The sequence below is a fragment of the Humulus lupulus genome, chromosome 3, assembly GCF_963169125.1.
Source record: "Humulus lupulus chromosome 3, drHumLupu1.1, whole genome shotgun sequence".
NCBI lineage: Eukaryota > Viridiplantae > Streptophyta > Magnoliopsida > Rosales > Cannabaceae > Humulus > Humulus lupulus.
Window position 1 is genome coordinate 5,915,466 of NC_084795.1, and position 22,276 is coordinate 5,937,741.

Below are 22,276 nucleotides of genomic sequence, written 5' to 3' on the forward strand. Positions count from 1 at the left end.
GATGTTTGACTTTTTTCAGATGGGGCGCCTCTCCGCTCTTGGAAAGCCTCCTCGTTTCCTTGTCTTCCTCCCGCAAGTCTTTCGCCCTGACCTTGAACTAGTTGGGCATTCCTGCGAGGGGGCGAAGGATATCTTATAGGTGATGGAGGAAACCGTATAGGCGACGGTGGCTACCATACATGTCGCGGCCTAGACGGTCCAGAATTTGCCTGAGATGGGTCGGTCGCATTTGGTGCGCTCCCAAGTATCTGAGTCCGAGCCTCTGCAGGGGTTCAGTTGTTCTCAGTTCCTGCAGGTACTTCCACAGGCGGGTTAGCCGGGGCCCAAGCCCGGGTACTCCTCTGAGGCCTAGGTGGAGCAGAAGGCTCTACTGGTGCCGGAGGTTGAGCCGGTCTCCTTGTGGCAGCATCTTTTCGTGGACGCCCACGGGGTCTCCGGGGAGGAACGCGTACGTCCCTTGGAGGAGGGACTTGGTTTTCGCACGGAGGCGGGGGCTAGGCCACCTGCGCCTCTGCGGCTATCCTTGCCAACTCCTCATTCCGTTTGTTGGCCTCCGCCAACTGCTGCTTCAATTGCCGGTTTTCAAGTTCCACAATGGGAACGTACCGCTCAGGATTGTAATACATATCCTCATCCCTTGGTGGAGCAGGTGGTCCCCGGGAATCGGAAGATCCACTTCTTTCTTCAACATCCGGGTTTTCCATTGGCTGTTTCTCAGGACGTCTTGGATAATTCTCTTCAGGTGTGTTCTGATCATTAGTGGCCATGACTTACTCAGGGATGAATGCTTAAGGCTCTCAATGAAAGCACCAAACTGTTGACGCCGTTTTTCGACAACAGTGAAAGAAGAGCACGTAAACAATAACTAGTAATGGCCAATATAAATATAATAATACAAAACACGATTTTTACGTGGTTCAGCAGTTAAATCTGCCAAGTCCACGAGTCTTTGTTATTAAACTCAAGATGATCTCTGAAAATTCTTCAAGCATGAATTCTTCAGAGATTTCTCCCAAGATCCAAAATATCGGTCATTTACAATGGTGCATGATTTCTCTATTTATAGAGAAAAATACAGAATACTATCCCACATATTTTGGGTAGTTACCCTTTATTTGTAAATAAATCAAATGGCTTTAAATGCCCATAATCTGATATAAAAGGAAACGTTCCCTGAAGACCAGGGAGCATATAACTAATCAAATAATATCCCATGATTTTAGGGGATTTACATTAATAAATGTTGACCACGTCTCTTATGGATAACACTTGAAGATGTTAAAGGTTATTATCATATATCTCTACGGCCTTGTTCTCCCAGGTCTCTCATCAACTTTCGAGCTAATGACATCTCCCGAGGTCACATGGCTTTCGAGATCGTACTCGTATCAGGCTCGGAACCCCTGATACGAGGTTATCCCTGAGGATAGATGCATCTCGAGTGCTACCCTTCGAGATCGTGTGTATTTCAAGGCCACCATATTCGAAGTCGTCTCATCTTTGCAGGCTCGACGTCTAGCCTTAAAACATACTTCAGACTTTACGAGTTCATTCGCTGCGAATCCAGCTTTCGAGGTCACATTTAACATGGCTCGAAATCTGGGTATAACAAGTTTCTTGCTAATTTTTAAAAAAAATAATAATTTGTTACTAATTCACAGTAGATTATATTATTTTTAATATGATATTATTCTAATAAGTGAGTTTAAGTTTAATTGAATTTTATTTAAGTTATAAAAAGTATGATTTTATTATTTTTAAATAATTATTATTGTAAAATATATGAAAAATATCATATCTTAATTTGTTTAATTATTTATTATTTTTAAATAATTATCATTGTAAAATATCATTTTTTTAATTTTTTAAATTATTTATTTTATTTTATTTAAGTTTAAGTGTTTACAAACTGTTAAATATAAAAATATTCGATTAAATATAAGAATATTCCATTAAAGTTAACATTAAAAAAATTAAAAACCGTTAAAATCAAGAATTTCCGTTATCTACACATTTATTTTATAGAAGAGATGTTTAATGTAATTAGGGGTGTTCATTGGTAGGTTTGGGCGGGTTGGGTGAATTTTTGACAAACCCAAACTTATAATCGGGTTGGTACTTTTCAATCCGTAACCCACCCAATTAAAAAAAATTGAATCTCAACCCAACCATTGGTTTGGGCGGGTTACCAGCCCAAACCGCCCAAACTTTTTTTTTCTAAAAAAATCATTTTTTTCACTAATATTTTTTATTATTTTCTCTATTTTTAGTTTGTATTTGTAACTAAAATAAGTGTTACTTTAAAATGTAGGGTCTTTTATAAAAAAAAATTTTGAATTTAGTTTTATCTATGTATAATTAATAATTAAATAAATATAAAATTAATAAAAGTAAGCAAATATTTAATTGAGCGGGTCGGATTAATTGGGCGGGTTGCTAAAAGTTTCAACCAGCCCAATATAATAATTGGACGGTTTGAAATGAAGCTGAAAGCTCCTAATGCGGCATGCTTAAAGATTAATGTTGATGTTGGAGTGTGTTCAAGTGAAGGCTGTTGTGGAATTGGAATTGGAATTGCAGCGAGAGACAACAAGGGCCAGTTGGTGCGTGACATTCAACTCTATTACTGCTGAATTGTTCGCCATTTTTGAAGGATTAATGGTTGGTGTCGAGCTAAATTTGGCTAGATTAATTATCGAATCTGATTGTGTCAATGCAGTGAAGTTAGTTAATAATGGTGTGCATGGTTGCAGCGACTTTGAGAGACTTCTGCAGTCAATCAAATCCCTGTCCGTATTGACCGTGGGCTGCAGTATTCAAGTTAGCCCAAGATGTACCAATTTTCTTTCTCCCTTTTTAGCCAATAATGCATTATCTTATAAAGCAAGCGCTACTAAGAATGGGAACTTACCCCTTGCTGCTTAAGCTTTGGCTTTTGACTTATCTATTTCTTGTTATTAAGTTGTGTTGTGCGATGAAATGACTTCCCTTTCAAAATAATAACAACAATAATAATTGAATTGGAGTTGAGTTGAGTGGTGGAATGGAATGGAAGAAGCCCAAATCCAACTTGGTGCCGTGGTAGAAAAGTCAGGCCTACCTTGGCTGACCTTGACTGTAGTGGTGCTCCTTTGCAATTTTATTTTTTACTTCACAAGGTTTGAAGCTGTGACTCACACCTTCATAACCAAACAAAGATGGAGATACTGAAGCCTAGCATATCTCCAGCTCAATCTGCTTGGGCTCACTCAGCCTCCTCCTCTATTTATACCATTACCACCACCACTCGCTCTTAGCCCCAGAGAAATAAATACAAGAAATTAATGGGTTCCACAATTTATCCGGCGATTCTCCTCAGCCTGCTCTTCATCTCGGCCTACCTCAAGGCCCAAATTTCTGCCCAGGAGGCGCCGATTTTCACCTTCAGTGCGACGTGTCGAGGCTTAGTAGACTACGTGGTTCCCAACGCCACCACTCTCGGCGGCGTCCAAGCTCTCTTTGGTATCAAAAGCTTATACACTCTCCTCGGTGCCAACGACCTCCCGACCTCGACTCCACACAAAGCAAAAGTGGCCGCGAGGGAGACTATCAAAATCCCGTTCCCCTGCGCCTATATTAACAAAACGGGCGCCTCGAACCAGGTCCCGATGTATACCGTGCAGGCCGGAGACTCACTCTATCATATAGCCAATGATATTTTCTCGAATCTGGCATCTTACAAGCGGATCGTCGATGTTAACGACATATCTGATGTGAGTTTGATTGAGGTGGGGCAGAAGTTGTGGATTCCGCTACCATGTAGCTGTGACGAGTTGAACGGAGCCAAGGTGATCCATTACGGACACGTGGTGGAAACTGGGAACTCGGTGAAGGGGATTGCTCAGAAATTTGGTACTACAGAGGAAGCGATACTGACCCTGAACAGTGCGATTGCTGACGGTACGCCTCTCATGGCCGGTCAACTCCTCGACGTTCCTCTTAAAGGTTTGGTTTAGTCTATCTTTTCATTTTACCGTAACTGAAGAATTTATGGTTTATTTTTATTTTTCAAAATGCTAAAATTAGCCCAGAGCTATTGGTGCAATTTCTATTGGTGCAATTTAATATCAGTTGTTATTTTTTTTTATAGTATTTTACACCTTAAAATATCAAATAACAATACTTATATAATAAACTTTTAATCAATTCCTATCAATATCTACACCAGAAGATTAAGAACATAAATCTAGTAGCCTAAACAAAATATCTAAATAAGAATATATATAAACTATTTATCCCAAAAGGGTTATAAATGTTGATAAGTTGTGAAGAGTTTAACCATAAATAATCTCTTAATCATCCATCAAATAAGTTGAAGACTCGTTAAACCCTGCCATAATGTTATTAACAATATATTTTTTTAGGGAATTTTTTCATAAAATTTTTTGTTACTATTTTTTAAGGTTTTGATTTTTTTTCTTCAGTAATAAGATTTTCAAAGTTTTTTATTTATAAAAATAATAAGTGAAAAAACAAACTAAAAAAATAATAATTAGACAATAACTAAATATTAATTTACTGTACACTAACACATTAAAAAAACTAAAAAATAACAATTTGACAGTAATTAGAAGTCAACCTACTGCATACTAACCCGTTTAAAAAAATTAATATATATTTGAAAATAACAAAATAATAATTAGATATCAATACAATAAAGTAACTTATGCTTTGAGATGAAACAACTAAAAACAATACAAAAGAAGAAAAACAGACAAAACTGTAAAAAAAAAAAAAATTCCTCAAAATCGTAAATTGAAAAAAAAAAATTGTTAGTCCGTAAAAATATAAATTTTAGCAAAATTAAGTGACATTATGTAAATTTCTCTTTTTTTAGGGCAGACTTTGTGATTTGAAATATTAAAAAACATGTCACATATATATTTTAAACATCTTACCATAAATTCACATAGATTATTATCACTAAACATTTTCTTAGTAATTTTTTTACATAATTTAATATACATATTCTGTTTCAATAATGAGTATATAGATTGAAGAATAATTTTTTCAATTACTTGCCATAGAAGTAGAACAATATATTATTTTACAACTGTTTGTATGTATTATTTATATGAATTTTTAGATCTCCATGTTAGATTAAATTATTACGTTTGAAATTGTACTTAATTTAATTTACTTATATTTGACTGATCAGGCCCTGGTCTTATGTAGACTTTATGGCCTTGCCTTTGGATTCTACTAAACTTGTATGATTTGAATTGATTAATCTTTATTATCAGATTATGGTATGAAATAATGTTTACGAGTAATATATATACACACTCAAATTGTACACATTTTTTACATACCATCACTTTTAATTGTGTGATTGAACTTAAATACACATTATTGTGTGTAAAAATTGTACACAATTTGAGTATGTTTGAATCATTACTCAATGTTTATTACTAATGGGAGTAGCGGTGGTTTCATTTGGATGCAGTTTGTTCATCATCAGTGAGGTCAGACTCGTTAGACAGTCCTTTATTTTTGCCTAATGGGGCCTATGATGTCACTGCTAATGACTGTGTCAAATGCAGTTGCGATTCCTCAAAAAGTTGGACGTGAGAATATTTTTTAGAATGACTTTTCTACAAGTTTTTTCAAAGACAAGTCTGATGTTATTTATTACTTTTTCTTTTTTCCCTTTTAGATTACAATGTGAGGCAGCTCAACTTACGCCGACCAAGGCGTGCCCTTCCATGAAGTGTCCAAATTCGAATTTAGCTTTGGGGAAGAGCACTGCCGACACCAGTTGCAGCATCACAACCTGTTCGTATGTTGGTTTCAATAACCAAACCATCTTCACCACCTTACTCAACCTGTCCACTACTTGTTCAGGTAATTTTCCTTAACTTACTCCATCCCTCCTTATTACAACTAGGATAAATAGTAATTGTGGTCCCGAACTTTACTATTTGCATTACTTAAATCCCTAACATTTTTTTTTAGCAATATCCCAACTTTTATATTTTGTCTCACATAAGTCTCCAATATTATATTTTATTATATAAAATATAATTTATAAGGGTAAACTGAGATTTTTAACCAAAAAATATAGTACCCATTTGTTTTTTCTTTTTAATTAAAATAGTTAATTAATTATTGCCAAATATATTATTTTTGGTAAATTGACCTAACTATTCTTATAAAATATTATAAACTTATTTTCTATTATACCTTTAAAATATTTAATATAACTTGTACATTAATTAGTTTATTACTTTTGATAAAAAAAATTTACATACTTGGAATTCTAGAAGTATTAAATTTATTAAGGGTGTTTCTATCTACAACATCATTTTTTTTTCTCACTACACACATTTCTATTAAACTCATCGTTTCTTTCACTACACACTTAATACTTTTTTTTATGGGTGGAAATAATTTTTAACAATTTATGAGGAGTTTAAATAGAAATGTGTGTAGTGAGAAAAAAAATGATGTTATAGATAGAAACACCTTTAATAAATTTCATGTTTATAAAATTTCAAGTATGTAATTTTTTTTTTTATTATTTCTTAATATTTCAAGAGAATATTTAAGTCAATTACAGAAATAATATATTTGGTGCTATGTTTTTTATTTATTTATTTTTTGGCTGAAATCCTATCTTGCCCTTATAAATTAAAATTTATTTAATAAAATATAACACGAGGGACTTATGTGAGTCTAAAAGGAAAGGTTGGGATCTAATTACTACAAAATAAAGGTTGTGGACCCAAGTGATACAAGTGGTAAAACTTGGGGACTCCAAGTACTATTTACCCTTGCAACTAATAATGATACATGCATTATGTACTAAAATATTATTTTCAATATAATAAGTTGAAAAACTTATCACATTATATAATATTTTGATGTATATTTTGTGTACACATATTATCACTCTTTTAAATTAATTATGTCAGTTCATCTCAAAGACAGTTCCATTGGGAGTGTTTTGGAAATTCTCTTACATTTACTAGGGGATCCAATTATTTTAATATTTTAATTTCAGGGGTCATTTATTAATTCAAATATTTAGATATATATATTTATATATTGTATTAGTGCACACATGGGAAGGCTACACCATATTTGAGAATGACAAAGGTATGATGTATGCTACTAGGCTGACATCTAGTCTCGAGGGCATGTTAACATGCATGGAGGCATAGTGCCTTAAAGATTGGACCATGGATATCTGGGAGTCCTTGCGCCAAAACTATTCAGACAATTTTGAATAGGGCATAATGAAAAGTGTTGGTACATTAGCTTGGTGTTGGCATTTGTCCACACATGCAACCTAACTTACAAATGTCAAGGTGAATATTTGGTGTTGGGATTCGTCTTTCTATAATGGGGGCGTATGGGCAATGTGTATATTTTGGATAAAGAGTCTTGATGCATGGTTGCACTCATAGATGCTTGCAAGCATGACTCTGTGAGATTTATTCAAAGGATAAAATCGTGGATGCACTAAGTCATACGTAGAATGTGCTCATTGTTCCTTGAATGTTTGGAAGTGTGAACTTGGTTCAAAGGAGTCAAGGTGTCGCACGAACACTCTGTTGCCTGAAAGGCGAGTCCGTGACACCTTGCGCAACACTATTTTGGTCGTGCCGTCATTCTTTGCAAAACACCACCCTAAGATCTGCCATCCTGCCTCCAAACCTTCAACACACAAATAGAGAAAGAGAGATCGAACGAGAGAGAGGTAGAGAGAGAGAAAAAAACACACCTTGCCTATCCATTGCAGCAATTGGCTTCTCATGAGAGAAAATATAGAAATCAGGCAAGAGAGGGTGAGAGGGGATAGAGAGATTAAATGTGAGAATAGGAGGGGGAATGGGTCGGTTGGCATGTGAGATGTGGGTGAGAGAGAGATAAGCTACTAGATTGTGGGGTGATAGATAGGCATGGCAAAATGGGGCAGTGAGGCGGGGCGGGGCAGGGCTCCAACCCGACAGGGTGTCTTTGCCCCAGTTAAAACGGGGCGGGCCAAACGTGCCTTGAAAATACATTTTTTTTTCTATACTCAAACTCAATATTGCCATCATATTGCAACTTACCCTTTTTTTTCTACAATATCACACTACAACTTTTTTACTTTAATGCATAAGACAATATTATCATCAGTTTAATTCGTTTTATAAGTATTTTTTTAAAGAAAAAAATTATATTATATTAAAATGAAGTATTTTAGTTTTTAATAATCATTTTTATCATTTTATTTCAACTTTTCTAATAAAAATTATTTTATTATTTAGAGGGATAATTTTTTTTTAATAATCATTGAAAATATTAATATATATATTTTAAGTTTATATATTATAATAGATTGAAGTGATCAATTAAAATTGATTTTTGACAAATATTATTCGTTAACTAAATATCCAATTCAATTAGAATTTTATTTCTTACTTTTAATCTAATTGAATTATAATTCAATTTTTCTTAAAAAAAATAGTTAAACGGATCGGAGTAGACTCGCTTCGCTCAAGCAACTTATTGTGTGGGGGGGGGGGGAATGTTAGCGGGGTGGGGCAGGGCAGACTTGCCCCATTTACATGCCTAGAGAAAGAAAAGAGAAAGGGTGTTATTGTTAGGGTATTAACTTTAATGAGCCGGTTTAAAATACGAGTACCCGCAACAGTTTAAAATACGAGATGTTCTACTTCAAGATGGCTCATATTCAATCCAAAATGTTGGCCATTCTCTAGTGGAAATCGTGGCCCGATTAGTTTTCGTTTTAACAATATATTACGAACCCTAAATGTAGGGTGCTCGCATTAAACTGTTATGAAAATATTTCGAAGATCCAATTTAAAAAAGGAGACTGGTATGGAATAAAGAGCATCTCTCATCCATTTTTTTTCTTATATTTTATTGTCGTCATGGAGGAAGCACTACCGTCTTACTGGGATTTCTTCAATCATCCTAAATTCATCAATGATTTCTCTCTCCCACCCCTAATAATTCATTTGCAGCCACAGTCTTGGCATTACTAGATCCTCAGATTTTGATAAAACTATAAGCGGAGAGTATAACATCTACTACAATTCTTGAGTTTTCCATTCGAACAACAATGTCCAGTTATCATGCCTCCATTTTCACCTCCACCTCCTTATCCTCCTCGTCATCATTTGACTTTTCAAGTGTTAATAATGTCTGAATGTTTTAGATGTCATCTTTTTTAGTGGTGAGAAATGCGACAACCAATTTCAGTGTTTTTTTTTTTTGCCGCTAAAAGGTAAATGTATTAGATCACAATCACAAACGTTTGTGTCCTTCAATACTCGTATACTTTTTTTTTTCTCTTTCAAACATACATTCTAATTTTGTTCTTGTTGAGAACACAATAACACCAACACACTTCCAAGAACAATCGAGAAAACACACACACACTTACACAAGAACACTAGTCAATTACGTGGTTCAAATAGAGTCTAAGGCAGCCCCTATTCTACTCCACGGAGGAAAACCAATCTCTTAGCTTTATTACTCTTATCTGAATGATACAGCTCAATTACAAAGTAATAGTACCGAGACACTATATATAGACATATGAACTTGACAAGTGAGAGTAACTATCTTAATGGCCACTAGGATAATAGCCAATAACAAGTAAGTAAACATAGCTATTACATGATAACAATTCTCCACCTTAACAGCTAATGTGAATTAATAAACTTGAATAACAAGTACTAAGAGAGAAAGGAATCCTATGATCACTGTGAATTAGTTGTTAGTGATCCGAAGTAAGTTCAGGCAGAAACTGAACTTGACTGTTGGCAGAGACTTGGTGAGCATGTCTAAAGGGTTGTTTTATATAGATACTTTCTTCAACTTCACCTTCCGTTCTGTAATGATATCACGAATGAAATGTAGCCGAACATCTATGTGTTTGGTTCTCTCATGAAACACCTGATTCTTACTTAAATGTAGTGCACTTTGACTGTCACAATGTACTGTTATGACTTTCTGATCAATGTCGAGTTCCCTAGTAATTCCCTTTAGCCACAAAGCTTCTTTTACTGATTCTGTACAAGCCATATATTCAGCTTCAGTTGTGGAAAATGCAACTGTTGACTGAAGGTTGGCTTTCCAACTTATTATGCAGCCTTAATTGAAAAACTTATATAGCCTATTTGTGACCTCCGTGAATCTATATCCCTTGCATAATTAGAATCTACAAACCCCATAACATCTGTTTTGTCTGAACTTGGTCCATAAATTAACCCCACATTTGATGTTCCATTTAGATATCGCATAATCCATTTCACAGCTCTCCAATGTTCTCGGTGTGGGTTACTCATATACCTGTTGACTATACTAACACCATAACACAAATCTGGTCTAGTGCAAACCATAATATACATAATGATGCCCACAACATTAGTGTAAGGTATCCCCCTCATATAGTCAATGTCTTCTATAGTGGAAGGAGCCTGAGAGCAGGATAATTTGAACTGCTAAACTATTGGTGTACTAACTGATCTAACATCAGAGAAACCAAACTCTTGCTAAGAATTTTTTAGATATACACTTCTTGAGACAGCTTGAGTTTCCTCTAGTTTCTGTCTCTTATAATTTCTATGCCCAAAATCTTCTTTGCAGACCAGAGATCCTTCATCTAAAATTCCTTGCTCAGTGGTTTCTTAACTTTGTCTATCTCCCTCATATGTTTACATGCAATTAGCATGACGTCAACATATAGTAATAGGTATACTAGAGCAGTAGCCTTTCTCACATTAACACATGTGTCATAAGCACTTCGTTTGAAACCAGCTTTGATCACAAACTCATCAAACCGTCTATACCACTACCTTGGTGACATTAAGCCATAAATAGACCTTTTTAATAGACAGACTTGGTTTTCCTTTCCTTCCACTTCAAAACCTCTAGGCTATCTCATTAAGATTTCCTCTTATAAATCTCCATGTAAAAATGTTGTCTTAACATCAAGCTGCTCAAGTTCCAAGTCCCCAGTAGCTACTATAATCAACAATAGCCGAATAGAAGTGTGCTTCACTACAGGTGAAAAAATCTCATTATAATCTATCCCTTCCCTTTGAGTAAATCTCCTAGCTACGAGCCTTGCTTTATATCGAGCCTTTTCTAACCCTGGGATTCCTTTTATAGATCCATTTACAATCTACAATTCTTTTTCCTATTAGTTTATGTACCATTATCCATGTACCATTTTTATTAAGTGATTCTATCTCCTTTTGCATTGCCTTTTCCCATTCATATTTCTCAGCAGAATGCATAGCTTCTTCATATGAAATTGGTTCATCTCCACTCATTTCTACCACATTTAGAGCATAGTGGACAACATCTGCAAAACCAAACCGATCAGGTGCTTTTATAGCTCTCATTTTTCTGTCTCTAAGTAGTTGATATTCTTGAGAATCATCAACTGAATCATAACTATCTTCAACTTCCCGGGGCTCTTCTTTCACATTGAAATGTTCTTTTGATACCTGATCATTTGCTATCTCTACCTCAAACTGAGAACTCAGTTCTTCATTCATAGTTGGCTGCTTATTCTTTAAAGTATCTTTGTACATGTTGTCTTCTTCAAATACAACATCTCAGCTAATGAAATATTTATGATGATTTCCTGGCTCAATGCTCCACAGCTTATACCCTTTGACCCCTTCTGGATATCCAAGGAAAATACACTTCCTTGCTCTTGGTTCCAGCTTGTTCTGTCGGATATGAGCATAAGCCACACATCCAAAAATCTTCAAAATGAGCATACTTTGCAGACTTGTTAGGCCAAACTTCCATTGGAGTTTTGAATTCTATTGCAGATGAGGGACACCTATTTATGAGATAGCATGCAATAACTGCTGCTTCTGCCCATAAATTCTTTGGTAATCCTGAAAATTTGAGCATACATCTCACTCTTTCTAAAATGGTTCAATTCATCCTCTCAGCCAAGCCATTTTGTTGAGGAGTTCTAGGTATTGTTAGGTGTCTTCCAATTCCATTTTTTCTGCAAAAAAGATTGAATTCTTCTGTACAAAGCTCCAAACCGTTATCAGTTCTTAGCATTTTAACTTTCTTTCCAGTTTGATTTTCTAGAAAAGTTTTCCATTCTACAAACTTCTTCAAAGCATCATTCTTGTTCTTCAATATGTAAATCCATACATGTCTAGAAAAATCATCAATAAGGGATAGAAAATACCTGGCTCCACCTCCAGATGTTGTCCTTGAAGGTCCCAACAAGTCCGAGTGAATATAGTCTAAGATGCCTTTTGAAGTGTGCTTGCCAACTCCAAATTTTACCTTGGTTGACTTTCCGAGGACACATTGCTCACAAAACTCTAGATCATGAATCTTAGACTTTCCAAGTACACCTTTCTTGCCAAGAATTTTGAACCCTTCATTTCCAATATGTCCGAGCCTTCTATGCCAAACCATTGTTGCATCTTTAACTCCTCTTGTTGCCACATTCACTTGTTCTGTTAATGACCTTCCTTGTAAAACATATATGCCATTTTCTTTTGTACCTTTAATGATTACCATCGAGCCCTTAATGACTTTCATAGTTCCATTCTCCACCTTAACTAAGTAGCCATCATGATCAAGCATAGCTACTTAGATAAGGTTTTTTTGATGTCTGGAACATGCCTAACTTGCTTTAGTTCAGTAACATTCCCACCTTCTAGCTATATCTTCACATTTCCTATACCAGCTATATTGCAGGCTCTATTGTCACCAAGTCTTACTATTCCACCTTTTATTTTCTTATAGTTATAAAACTTCTTCTTGTCTGGGCATACATGAAAAGAGCACCTTGAATCCAACACCCAACCACGATCAAAATCTGCTTTAGTAACAACCAAGACACTCGAACTCTCATATCCCTCACTGTCTTCATCACCATCCGATACAACATCTGCATTTCCTTGAAGACTGGACAGTCTTTCTTCAAGTGAGTGGTCTTGTTACAAATGAAGCACCTTCTCTTGAATTTTGAAGATGATTTTCCTCTGCCCTGCCTTTTCTGTTCTTTGTTCTCCTTCTTGGAAGCTTTCCCACGAACCATCAATCCATCACCATCAGTTTCTTCCTTTAGTTCTGATATGCACTTCATTTCCTTTGACATAAGAGCATTCTTCACCTCTTCAAGAGTCAAGGATTCTTTACCATACATCATGGTATCCACGAAGTGCTCATAACTTTCCATGGTAAGAGAGTTCAAAACGATGATTGCCTGGTCTTCATCACCTATCTTGATATCAATGTTTTCGAGATCAAGAATCACCTTATTGAAATCATCCAAATGATCTTCAACGCTTCTTCCTAGTGTCATCTTGAAAGAATATAATTAATGCTTCAGAAATAATTGGTTTGTCAGAGACTTGGTCATGTAGAGATTCTCTAACTTTGTCCACAATCCAGATGATGTCTTCTCTTTTGAGACTTCTCGAAGAACCTTCTCTCTAAGGCTTAAGAGTATAGCATTGTGAGCCTTTCCAACATTTCTGTCTTCTCCTTCTCAGTTAGCCCAACTGGTAAATCTTTTTCCCCCAATAAGGCTGCTTGAAGACCCTGTTGAACCAGAAGAGCCCACATCTTCATACGACACAAACCAAATTCATTCTTGCCAGAAAATTTTTCAAGATCAAACTTAGCGATTCCCATCTTCTTGGATCGTTCACCTCCAATCTTGAACTGAAAAAAAGATCCCTGAACAACATGGCTCTGATACCACTTGTTGAGAACACTAACAAAACACAATAACACCAACACACTTCCAAGAACTACTGAGAAAACACACTCACACTAGTCAATTACGTGGTTCAAATAGAGTCTAAGGCAGACCCTATTCTACTCCACAGAGGAAAACCAATCTCTTAGCTTTATTACTCTTATCTGAATGATACAACTCAATTACAAAGTAATAGTACCGAGACACTATATATACACATAGGAACTTTACAAGTGAGAGTAACTATCTTAACAGCCACTAGGATAATAGCCAATAACAAGTAAGTATACATAGCTGTTACAATAACAGTTCTCATATACAAGTTGTCATATGTGATATGTCAATCATTTAACCTTTATCTCATTTCTTTAATATATCCACTTTACTTTATTTGCTAATGTTAAGTAATGCATTTAATTATGAGAAATAATAATATTCTAGAAAGATTTTATATTATGAGTGTGGACCTCCAATTCTTCTGTGACTGCCTCTCCCTTATTTTATTTATTTAATTAACACATGTTTTCTTCATGAATGTTGTTTCAGGACAAAAGAGGAAACTGAAGTTAGGAGTAGGACTAGGTAAGAGTTCTCTTCGATTGAATTTCTAACTCTTGAATATACATAATCTAAAGCGGGAAGCTTGAAAATTATTTCATGACCCAGTTAAGAAAATGAAACTGAGATAATTACAACAATTTTGTTCTAACAGAATAACAGTTAAGAAAATGAAACTGAGGTAGTCGGTGCAAGGTGCGAGAACCTTGAATAATTACAACAATTTTGTTATAACAGAATAACAGATTATAAAAAACTTTTAACTATTGTGAACTAATTGCAAACTAACACTTGATGCTAATTAGTGTCTAAACAGCCCCCCTCAAGCTATAGTTGGAGTAATCCAAGTTTAGCTTGGTACAAAGAAACTCAAATCGTGGTGAGGAGAGTGGTTTGGTGAAGATATCAACAAGTTTTTCTTATGAAGAGATATAACGAACCTCAAGTTGTTTGTTAGCAGGAAGATGCCGAATGTAATGAATATCAACTTCAATATGCTTGGTTTTGGCGTGAAAAACAGGATTGAGAGCTAAGGCTTGTGCTCCCTGATTATCACACCAAAGTACTGGGGGCTGACTTGAAAGCTTGATACTTATTTCAGAGATAAGTGAATGAAGCCACACTAATTATGTTGCAGCTGAAGCGAGAGCTCTATACTCAGATTCTGTGGTGGAGCGGGCAACAACTTGTTGTTTTCATGAACCCCAACTTATAAGATCTACACCAAGAAAAAAATAGTAACCATTGGTGGACTTTCGATCATCCAAGTTAGAAGCTCAATCGGCATCAAAATATGCTTCTAACGTGAGAACAAGAGCTGACTAAAAGTGTAAACCAAGATGAATTGTGCCTCTTATATACCGAAGGATTCGTTTTCAGGAATTCCAGTGGTTTGATGTAGGTGCTTTGAGAAATTGACTCAGTTTATTAACCGAGTATGAGAGGTCTGGTCTTGTAATTGTGAGATATTGTAAAGCACCAATTACACTCCTATAGACCTCTGGTTTGTCAAATAAAGGACTATCTCCAAGAGACAACTTGTTGGCAAGAACCATTGGAGTGAGGGCTCAAAAGAATCAAGAATAGATGAGTGAGTTGAAGGAAAATAAACCAAAGCACTGATACCAGTTAAGAAAATAAAAATGAGATGGAAAATTTAGAGAGAATGATTTTCTTATTGAGTGAAGGAGTATATATATATATAAATATATATAGGGAAATTCTCCTATAGAGGCTTCACTTTAAGCTCTACCGGTGGGGCTCTCAGTGTTCTTGACCCGTGAACAGTTTTTGGCACAATTTTTTTTATGACCGTGTATATTGTAGCTATTTAGAGCATCCTGCAAATTTTCAGAAAATTCCGAATAGTTTACAGTACCGAAAACTAAGTTCAAACATGTTGCATGCGTGACTAATTTTTTTTATGCGCATGGAAAACAACATGTTTGAACCTAGTTTTCGGTACTGTAAACTATTCGAAATTTTCTGAAAATTTGCAGGATGCTCTAAATAGCTACAATATACACGGTCATAAAAAATTCGCATCGAAAACTGTTTACGGGTCGAGAAACACTAAGAGCTCTGCCAGTAAGACTTAAAGTGAAGCCCCTATAGAAGAATTGTCCTATCCTTGAATAATTACAACAATTATGTTATAATAGAACAACAAATTATAACAAACTTCTAACTATCCTTAACTAATTGCTAACTAACACTTGATGCTAATAAGTGTCTAACAGACCCTAAATGCCCTGGGGATACTAAATCTTACAATGATTCTAAATGTTAATTTTTTTATTGCCTTAAATGTTGAAGCTCTTAGCTTAGTGCATTTCCTTAAAATAGCTCAAATAACTCCGTACATTAGCCTTTTTTTTTTTTTCATTATTTCTATGAATAATCTTTCTAAAATCAAACCAAACATTGAACATCAACAGAGCTATTAATCGACCATACATAAGTGAGCGTGCGGTTCTTACACAATTTTTTTAGGGTAACTAAACCAAGGAAATACCCCTCACAATGAAGTAATAACGTCTGTTTCATGTGCATTAGAGTTTTGAAAATGTACTTGTGCTAATTTATATGCATTGTTAAGCATATACTCTAACTCTAAAACCTCTCTATAATAATAAGGTTGGAACAACATATTTTATTACTGTGAGGATTATATAACTTAATAGAATTATATCTATACAATGTTGGAAATATAGACATTTAAATATAAATTAAATAATAATTGATAAAACATGTCAAATTCAATGTAAAACATTGATAAACGAAAATGACATAAAGATATGGCTACAATGTACTACATATCTATATAATGTTGAAAATATACAAAGTTATTTTACAAGTCTAAATTGATAATTAATTTTATCATGAATTTTTAGAATGTAAAAAATAGCATATATATACATATTATTTAATATTAGTCAATTATTATAATGTGGAGGCATATTTTCTAAAGACAGAACCAAAAAATATTATAATTTATTACAATATAGAGTTTATTCCTATTTATCATTGATCACAAATTGGAACTAATGCTTTTTATAACTATATAAGAATTATTCCAATATAGAGTAACACAAGGTTTTACTTTGTATTAGTTTGAGCTTTTGGGAATATTTGAAAACCTCTTAAGTAATAGCTTAATCTATTTTTTTTTTTGTTGGAAATGTTTGCATTGTAAGTTTGTCATTTTTCTTTCTTTTTCTTTCATTTTTATTGCAGCGGTTATTTTTGCTGGAATTGGGACACTTGTGGTTATGTTGATCTGCTGTTTGAGGAAGTTCCCATCACATTGTTCAACCTTCTTTTGGAAGAAACATAATCATGCCCATCAAAGTATTGAGACATTCCTAAATAACTGTGGTCCTCTTCAAGTTAGTAGATATAGTTATTCAAATATTAAGAAAATGACAAACTCATTCACAGAAAAACTAGGCCAAGGAGGCTATGGTAGTGTTTACAAAGGAAAATTACTTGATGGACATCTTGTTGCAGTGAAGATGTTAAATGAATTGAAAGCCAACGATGGAGAAGAATTTATTAATGAGGTGGCAGCAATTAGTAGAACTTCCCATGTCAATGTTGTCAGGTTGTTAGGATTTTGTTTTGAGGGTCCTAAAAAGGCTCTCATTTATGAATACATGCCTAATGGCTCTCTCGAAAAATTTGCATATAATGAAAATGAAACTGAAGAAAGTTATCAATTGGATTGGGAAACATACTATAGAATCTCACTTGGCACTGCTAGGGGACTAGAATATTTGCATCGAGGTTGCAACACTCGGATTTTACATTTTGACATCAAGCCTCATAACATCCTTTTGGATGCAGACTTTGTGCCAAAAATCTCAGATTTTGGTCTAGCCAAAATCTGCACTAGGAAAGATAGTCTAGTCTCAATGTTGGGTCCAAGAGGTACTATAGGGTATATTGCTCCAGAAGTTATCTATAGAAACTTTGGAGGGGTTTCCCACAAGTCTGATGTCTATAGTTATGGAATGATGATTTTAGAAATGGTGGGTGGGAGAAAAAATGCGAATGTTAGAGCTGACAATACCAGTGAAATATATTTTCCACAATGGATCTACAAGCGTCTTGAGGTTGAAGAACTAGGACTAAAGAAAATTATGAATGAAGAAGACAATGAAAAAGCGAGGAAAATGATTATGACGAGCTTATGGTGCATACAAACTATTCCCTCAAACCGACCAGCAATGAGCAGAGTCATAGAAATGTTGGAAGGTAGCCTTGACTCCTTGCAAGTACCACCTAAGCCTTTCTTATCCTCACCACCAAGATCACCAACATCTGAATCTTCTAACACATTTGTTTCTCTAGATGTATAAAAAAATCTCAAACATATTTGGAGGTATACAGATAATACTGTATGAATGGAAGCACTTGGTTAAATAGCAAAACTATCTTGCAATGTTCATCAAGAAAATTTCAATTCTTTCCCTAATGTTTTTGTTTGAGCCAAAATGTTGTAGTAGATTGTTTTTACCTACATCACATTTCCATGTACCTATAAAAACAGCACTAGTTACCCCACGAATTGTTTCCCTCCCCCAAAGCCCAATGCATTTGCTTTACTTCATTGGAAGACCAACAGAGAATTATATTGCTCTAAAGATCTTACATCTTTACTAGCAGTAGTAACAGAGGTGAAGTAATTACCATCTTAAGTAATACATATTGAAATATATATATATATATGTATAGTTTTGTGACATTATTAATAAACAATCTCGAATTCAATCTCTTCAAGTTTTGGACTTCATTCTTACTGTGGTGCAACAAACTATAGTCCAATGAAGTTTGAAGAGGTAGTCTAGTACAACATTAACTCATAGCAGTATTTTACAGTATAATTTTTACCAGATACCAATTACATTTTTTAAATAATATGTTAAACTAATAAAAGTGGGCTGGAATTTGATACTTTAAAATTTTACTACAGTACGCAATATTTTGTAAGAATATCTAACCGTTTTACTTTATCATTACAGATGTTAGATTTTTAATTCTGTTCTGTTTTTTTTTTGTCGCATTCTGATCTGTTAATTAAATAGCATGTTGAGTTGTTTTATTTTTCTCTATATTTAATATTGTTTTAGGAAGGAATATGTCTAATAATATAAATAACCATATTTATATATATATATATATATCTTTATACATAAAAAAATGCATATTTAATAATTTTTCTTGATTTTAACCATTTTTTAAAAAATTTGCAGAAATATTTATTTTTAATTGATTTTTAAAATATATTCTATTAAATATTTAATAATTATATTAATATAAATTTAAATGTTATAAAATATCATTATTATAATAATATATAATACAAAACTAGATATTTAATAATTATATTAATATAAATTCAAATTTTATTATTATGATGATAATACATAAAATATAATCTTAATTTTTTTTATAAAATTTTAGTAGAATAAATATTTAGTAAATATATTAATATAAATTCAAATATCATGATTATAATAATATTTTATACAAAACTACATATTTAATAATTATATTAATACAAATTTTAAATAAATAGACATTTTATGATTGTCATATAAATTTTAAATAAATAAACAATATTATATATAAAAGAATGATATAAACATATTAAAAGAAAAATTAAACCAAAACATTGTCAAAGTTAACTAAAGATTCTATTGTTATCAACACATTTTATTTATATATATACTAGATACAAGTAACGTGCAATACATGTTTGTTTAGTTTTATATATAGAATCTATTTATTATATTTATTAAATTCGTATGATTGTCTTATAAATTTTAAATAAATAAACAATATTATATATAAAAGAATGACATAAACATATTAAATGAAAAATTAAACCAAAACATTGTTTATAATTTTTTTATATAAATAATATGATAAACTTTTTAGACATAAATGATAATTTTTTAATAAAAATTAAGATTATGTATTTTATATTATTTTAATGATATTTTATAATATTTAAATTTATATTAATATAAGTATTAAATATCTAGTCGTGTATTAAATATTATTATAATAATAATATTTTATAATATTTGAATTCATATTAATATAATTAGTAAAATATCAAGATTATATATGTTACACCAAAATTTCGAAAATAAATAAGTAGTCTCGAAATATAGGCTCGTAAAATATAAGGTCGAGCATGAGTTGCTAGCTCGAAGGCATTAACCTTCTCCAAAGGATGAGCTCGACAAACTGATCAAGTGAGGAGGTAGTGATAACTGGAATGGTGAGCTCAAAGCTTTGGGTGATCTCGAAAGTGTGTTGAGGCGGTGATCAAGCTCAAATACGTGTTAAAGTGATACACAAAGATGTTATATGAAATCCTTATTTATGTGGTATTGGTGAAAACCGTGTACAGATAACTCTATTTTTAAGGGATTTTTTATTTGATAATGCAATTAGTTTGTATTATTCAGATATTAATTTGAATTTAAATTTGAATATTATGTTGAAACTTCCCGAAATTAGTGGGAAGATATTCTTGTAACCAGGTCTATAAATAGTATGTATTTAGTCATTTATATTGAGGCACAATTGGGCACAGAAAAATACTCTGTGAAAATTGCTTTTTCTTGAAGCTTTAATGTTGACTAATAAAAGTGATTCGTGGACGTAGGCGGATTTTAACTGTTGAACCACGTAAAAATCTCTTTATTTTCTTTTCTTCCTTATTGATTGTTTAATTATTCTACATAATTGAGTTGATGAAAAACGACGTCAATAATATATTATTATCATAATAATAGTTTATAGCATTTAAATTTATATTAATATAATGATTAAATACTTAGTATTGTATTATATATTATTATTGTTATACCCAGATTTCGAGCCATAGTAAATATGACCTCGAAAGCTGAGTTCGCATTAAATGGTCTTGTGAGGGTTAGGGAATGCTCTACGATTGTAAATCGAAACCTGCAAAGAATGTACTGACCTCGAAATGAACTCGATCTCGAAAGATAGCTCTGAGAGCCCCTCATCTTCAGGAACAACTTCGGAGCAGGGATCTCGAGCTCGATATGCTATCTCGAAAGCAATGTTAGCTCGGGAGATGTCAGTGGCTCGCACAATGACGTGAAACCTTAGATGCTGAAGCCTTGGAGATACACTATGATCACCTTGAATATCTACAAGTATTGTAGATATGGGATGTAATCCTCATTTATTGATGTAAATCCCCAAGAATCGTGGGATATTATTTAGTCAGTTATGCGTTTCCTGATCTTTGGGGAACGTTTCCTTTTATATCTGATTATTGGCATTTAAGGCCATTTATTTTTATTCACAAAAGAGTAACTACCCAAAATATGTGGGATAGTATTCTGCATCTTTCTCTATAAATAGAGAAGTCATGCACCATTGTAAAGGACCGAAATTCTGATCCTTGGGAGAAAACTCTGGAGAATTCATGCTAAAGAATTGTTCAGAGATAATCTTGAGATTAATAACAGAGACTCGTGGACTAGGCAGATTTAACTGCTGAACCACGTAAAAACCGTGTGTCTGATTCGTTTGTTTGTTTTAGCCATTGTCTTTAATTGTTTACGTGCTCTCTTCTTTTATCTGTTGACGAAAAACGGCGTCAACAGTTTGGTGCTTTCATTGAGAGCCTCAAGCATCCATCCCAGAGAGATTCATGGCTGCAAACAATCAGAACACTCCTGAAGAAAATTACCCAAGGCGTCCTGGAAAACAACCAATGGAGAACCCGGACGCTGAAGAAAGGAGTGGGTCCTCTGATTCCCGAGGACCACCTCCACAACCAAGGGATGAGGACATGTATTATAACCCTGAGCGTTATGTCCCTATTGTAGAATTGGAGAATCGGCAGCTAAAACAACTGCTGGCAGATGCCAACAAACGTAACGAGGAGTTGACTAGGATAGCCGCGGAGGTGCAGGTGGCTCAGCCCCCGCTTCCGCGCGAAGACCAAGTCCCTCCTCCAAGGGACGTGCACGTTCCTCCCCGGAGGCCCCGTGGGCGTCCACGAAAAAATGCTACCACAAGGAGGCCAGCACAACCTCCAGCACCAACAGAGCCATCTGCTCCTTCTAGGCCTCAGAGGAGTACCCAAGCTCGGGTCCTGCCTAATCCACCTGTGGAAGTGCCTGCAGGAACTGAGAACAACCGAGCTCCTGCCGAGGCTCGGACTCAGGTTCCTGGTAGTGCACCAAACGCAACTGGCCCATCTCGGGCAAATTCTGGACCCTCTAGGCCGAGGCAAGGACGGCAACCACCGTCTCCTATACGGTTTCCTCCGTCTCCCATAAGATATCCTTCACCTCCCCGCAGGAACGCTCAACCTGGTCGAGATCAGGATCAAGGGCGTACAGGGGAAAGACAAGGAAACAGGGAGACGTTCCAGGGGCGGAAAGGCGCGCCATCCGAGAGAAGTCAGAC

The 22,276-nt window shown here is 34.4% G+C and overlaps 1 protein-coding gene across 2 annotated transcripts; it reads left to right on the forward strand.

Moving 5' to 3' along the window:
- Positions 1 to 3,176: 3,176 nt before the first annotated feature.
- LOC133821918 (LEAF RUST 10 DISEASE-RESISTANCE LOCUS RECEPTOR-LIKE PROTEIN KINASE-like 2.1) lies at positions 3,177 to 18,771 on the forward strand. Of its 2 annotated transcripts, none has more exons than XM_062254094.1 (5): positions 3,177 to 3,984; positions 5,486 to 5,504; positions 5,696 to 5,883; positions 14,297 to 14,332; positions 17,045 to 18,771. In XM_062254094.1, the coding sequence occupies exons 1-5, from the start codon at positions 3,324 to 3,326 to the stop codon at positions 18,166 to 18,168; spliced, it is 2,028 nt and encodes a 675-aa protein (XP_062110078.1). In that variant the 5' UTR covers positions 3,177 to 3,323; the 3' UTR covers positions 18,169 to 18,771. The 2 variants fall into 2 exon arrangements, with proteins under 2 accessions (XP_062110078.1, XP_062110076.1); XM_062254092.1 differs by having other exon boundaries at positions 3,182 to 3,984; positions 5,486 to 5,606.
- The last annotated feature ends 3,505 nt before the right edge of the window (positions 18,772 to 22,276 follow it).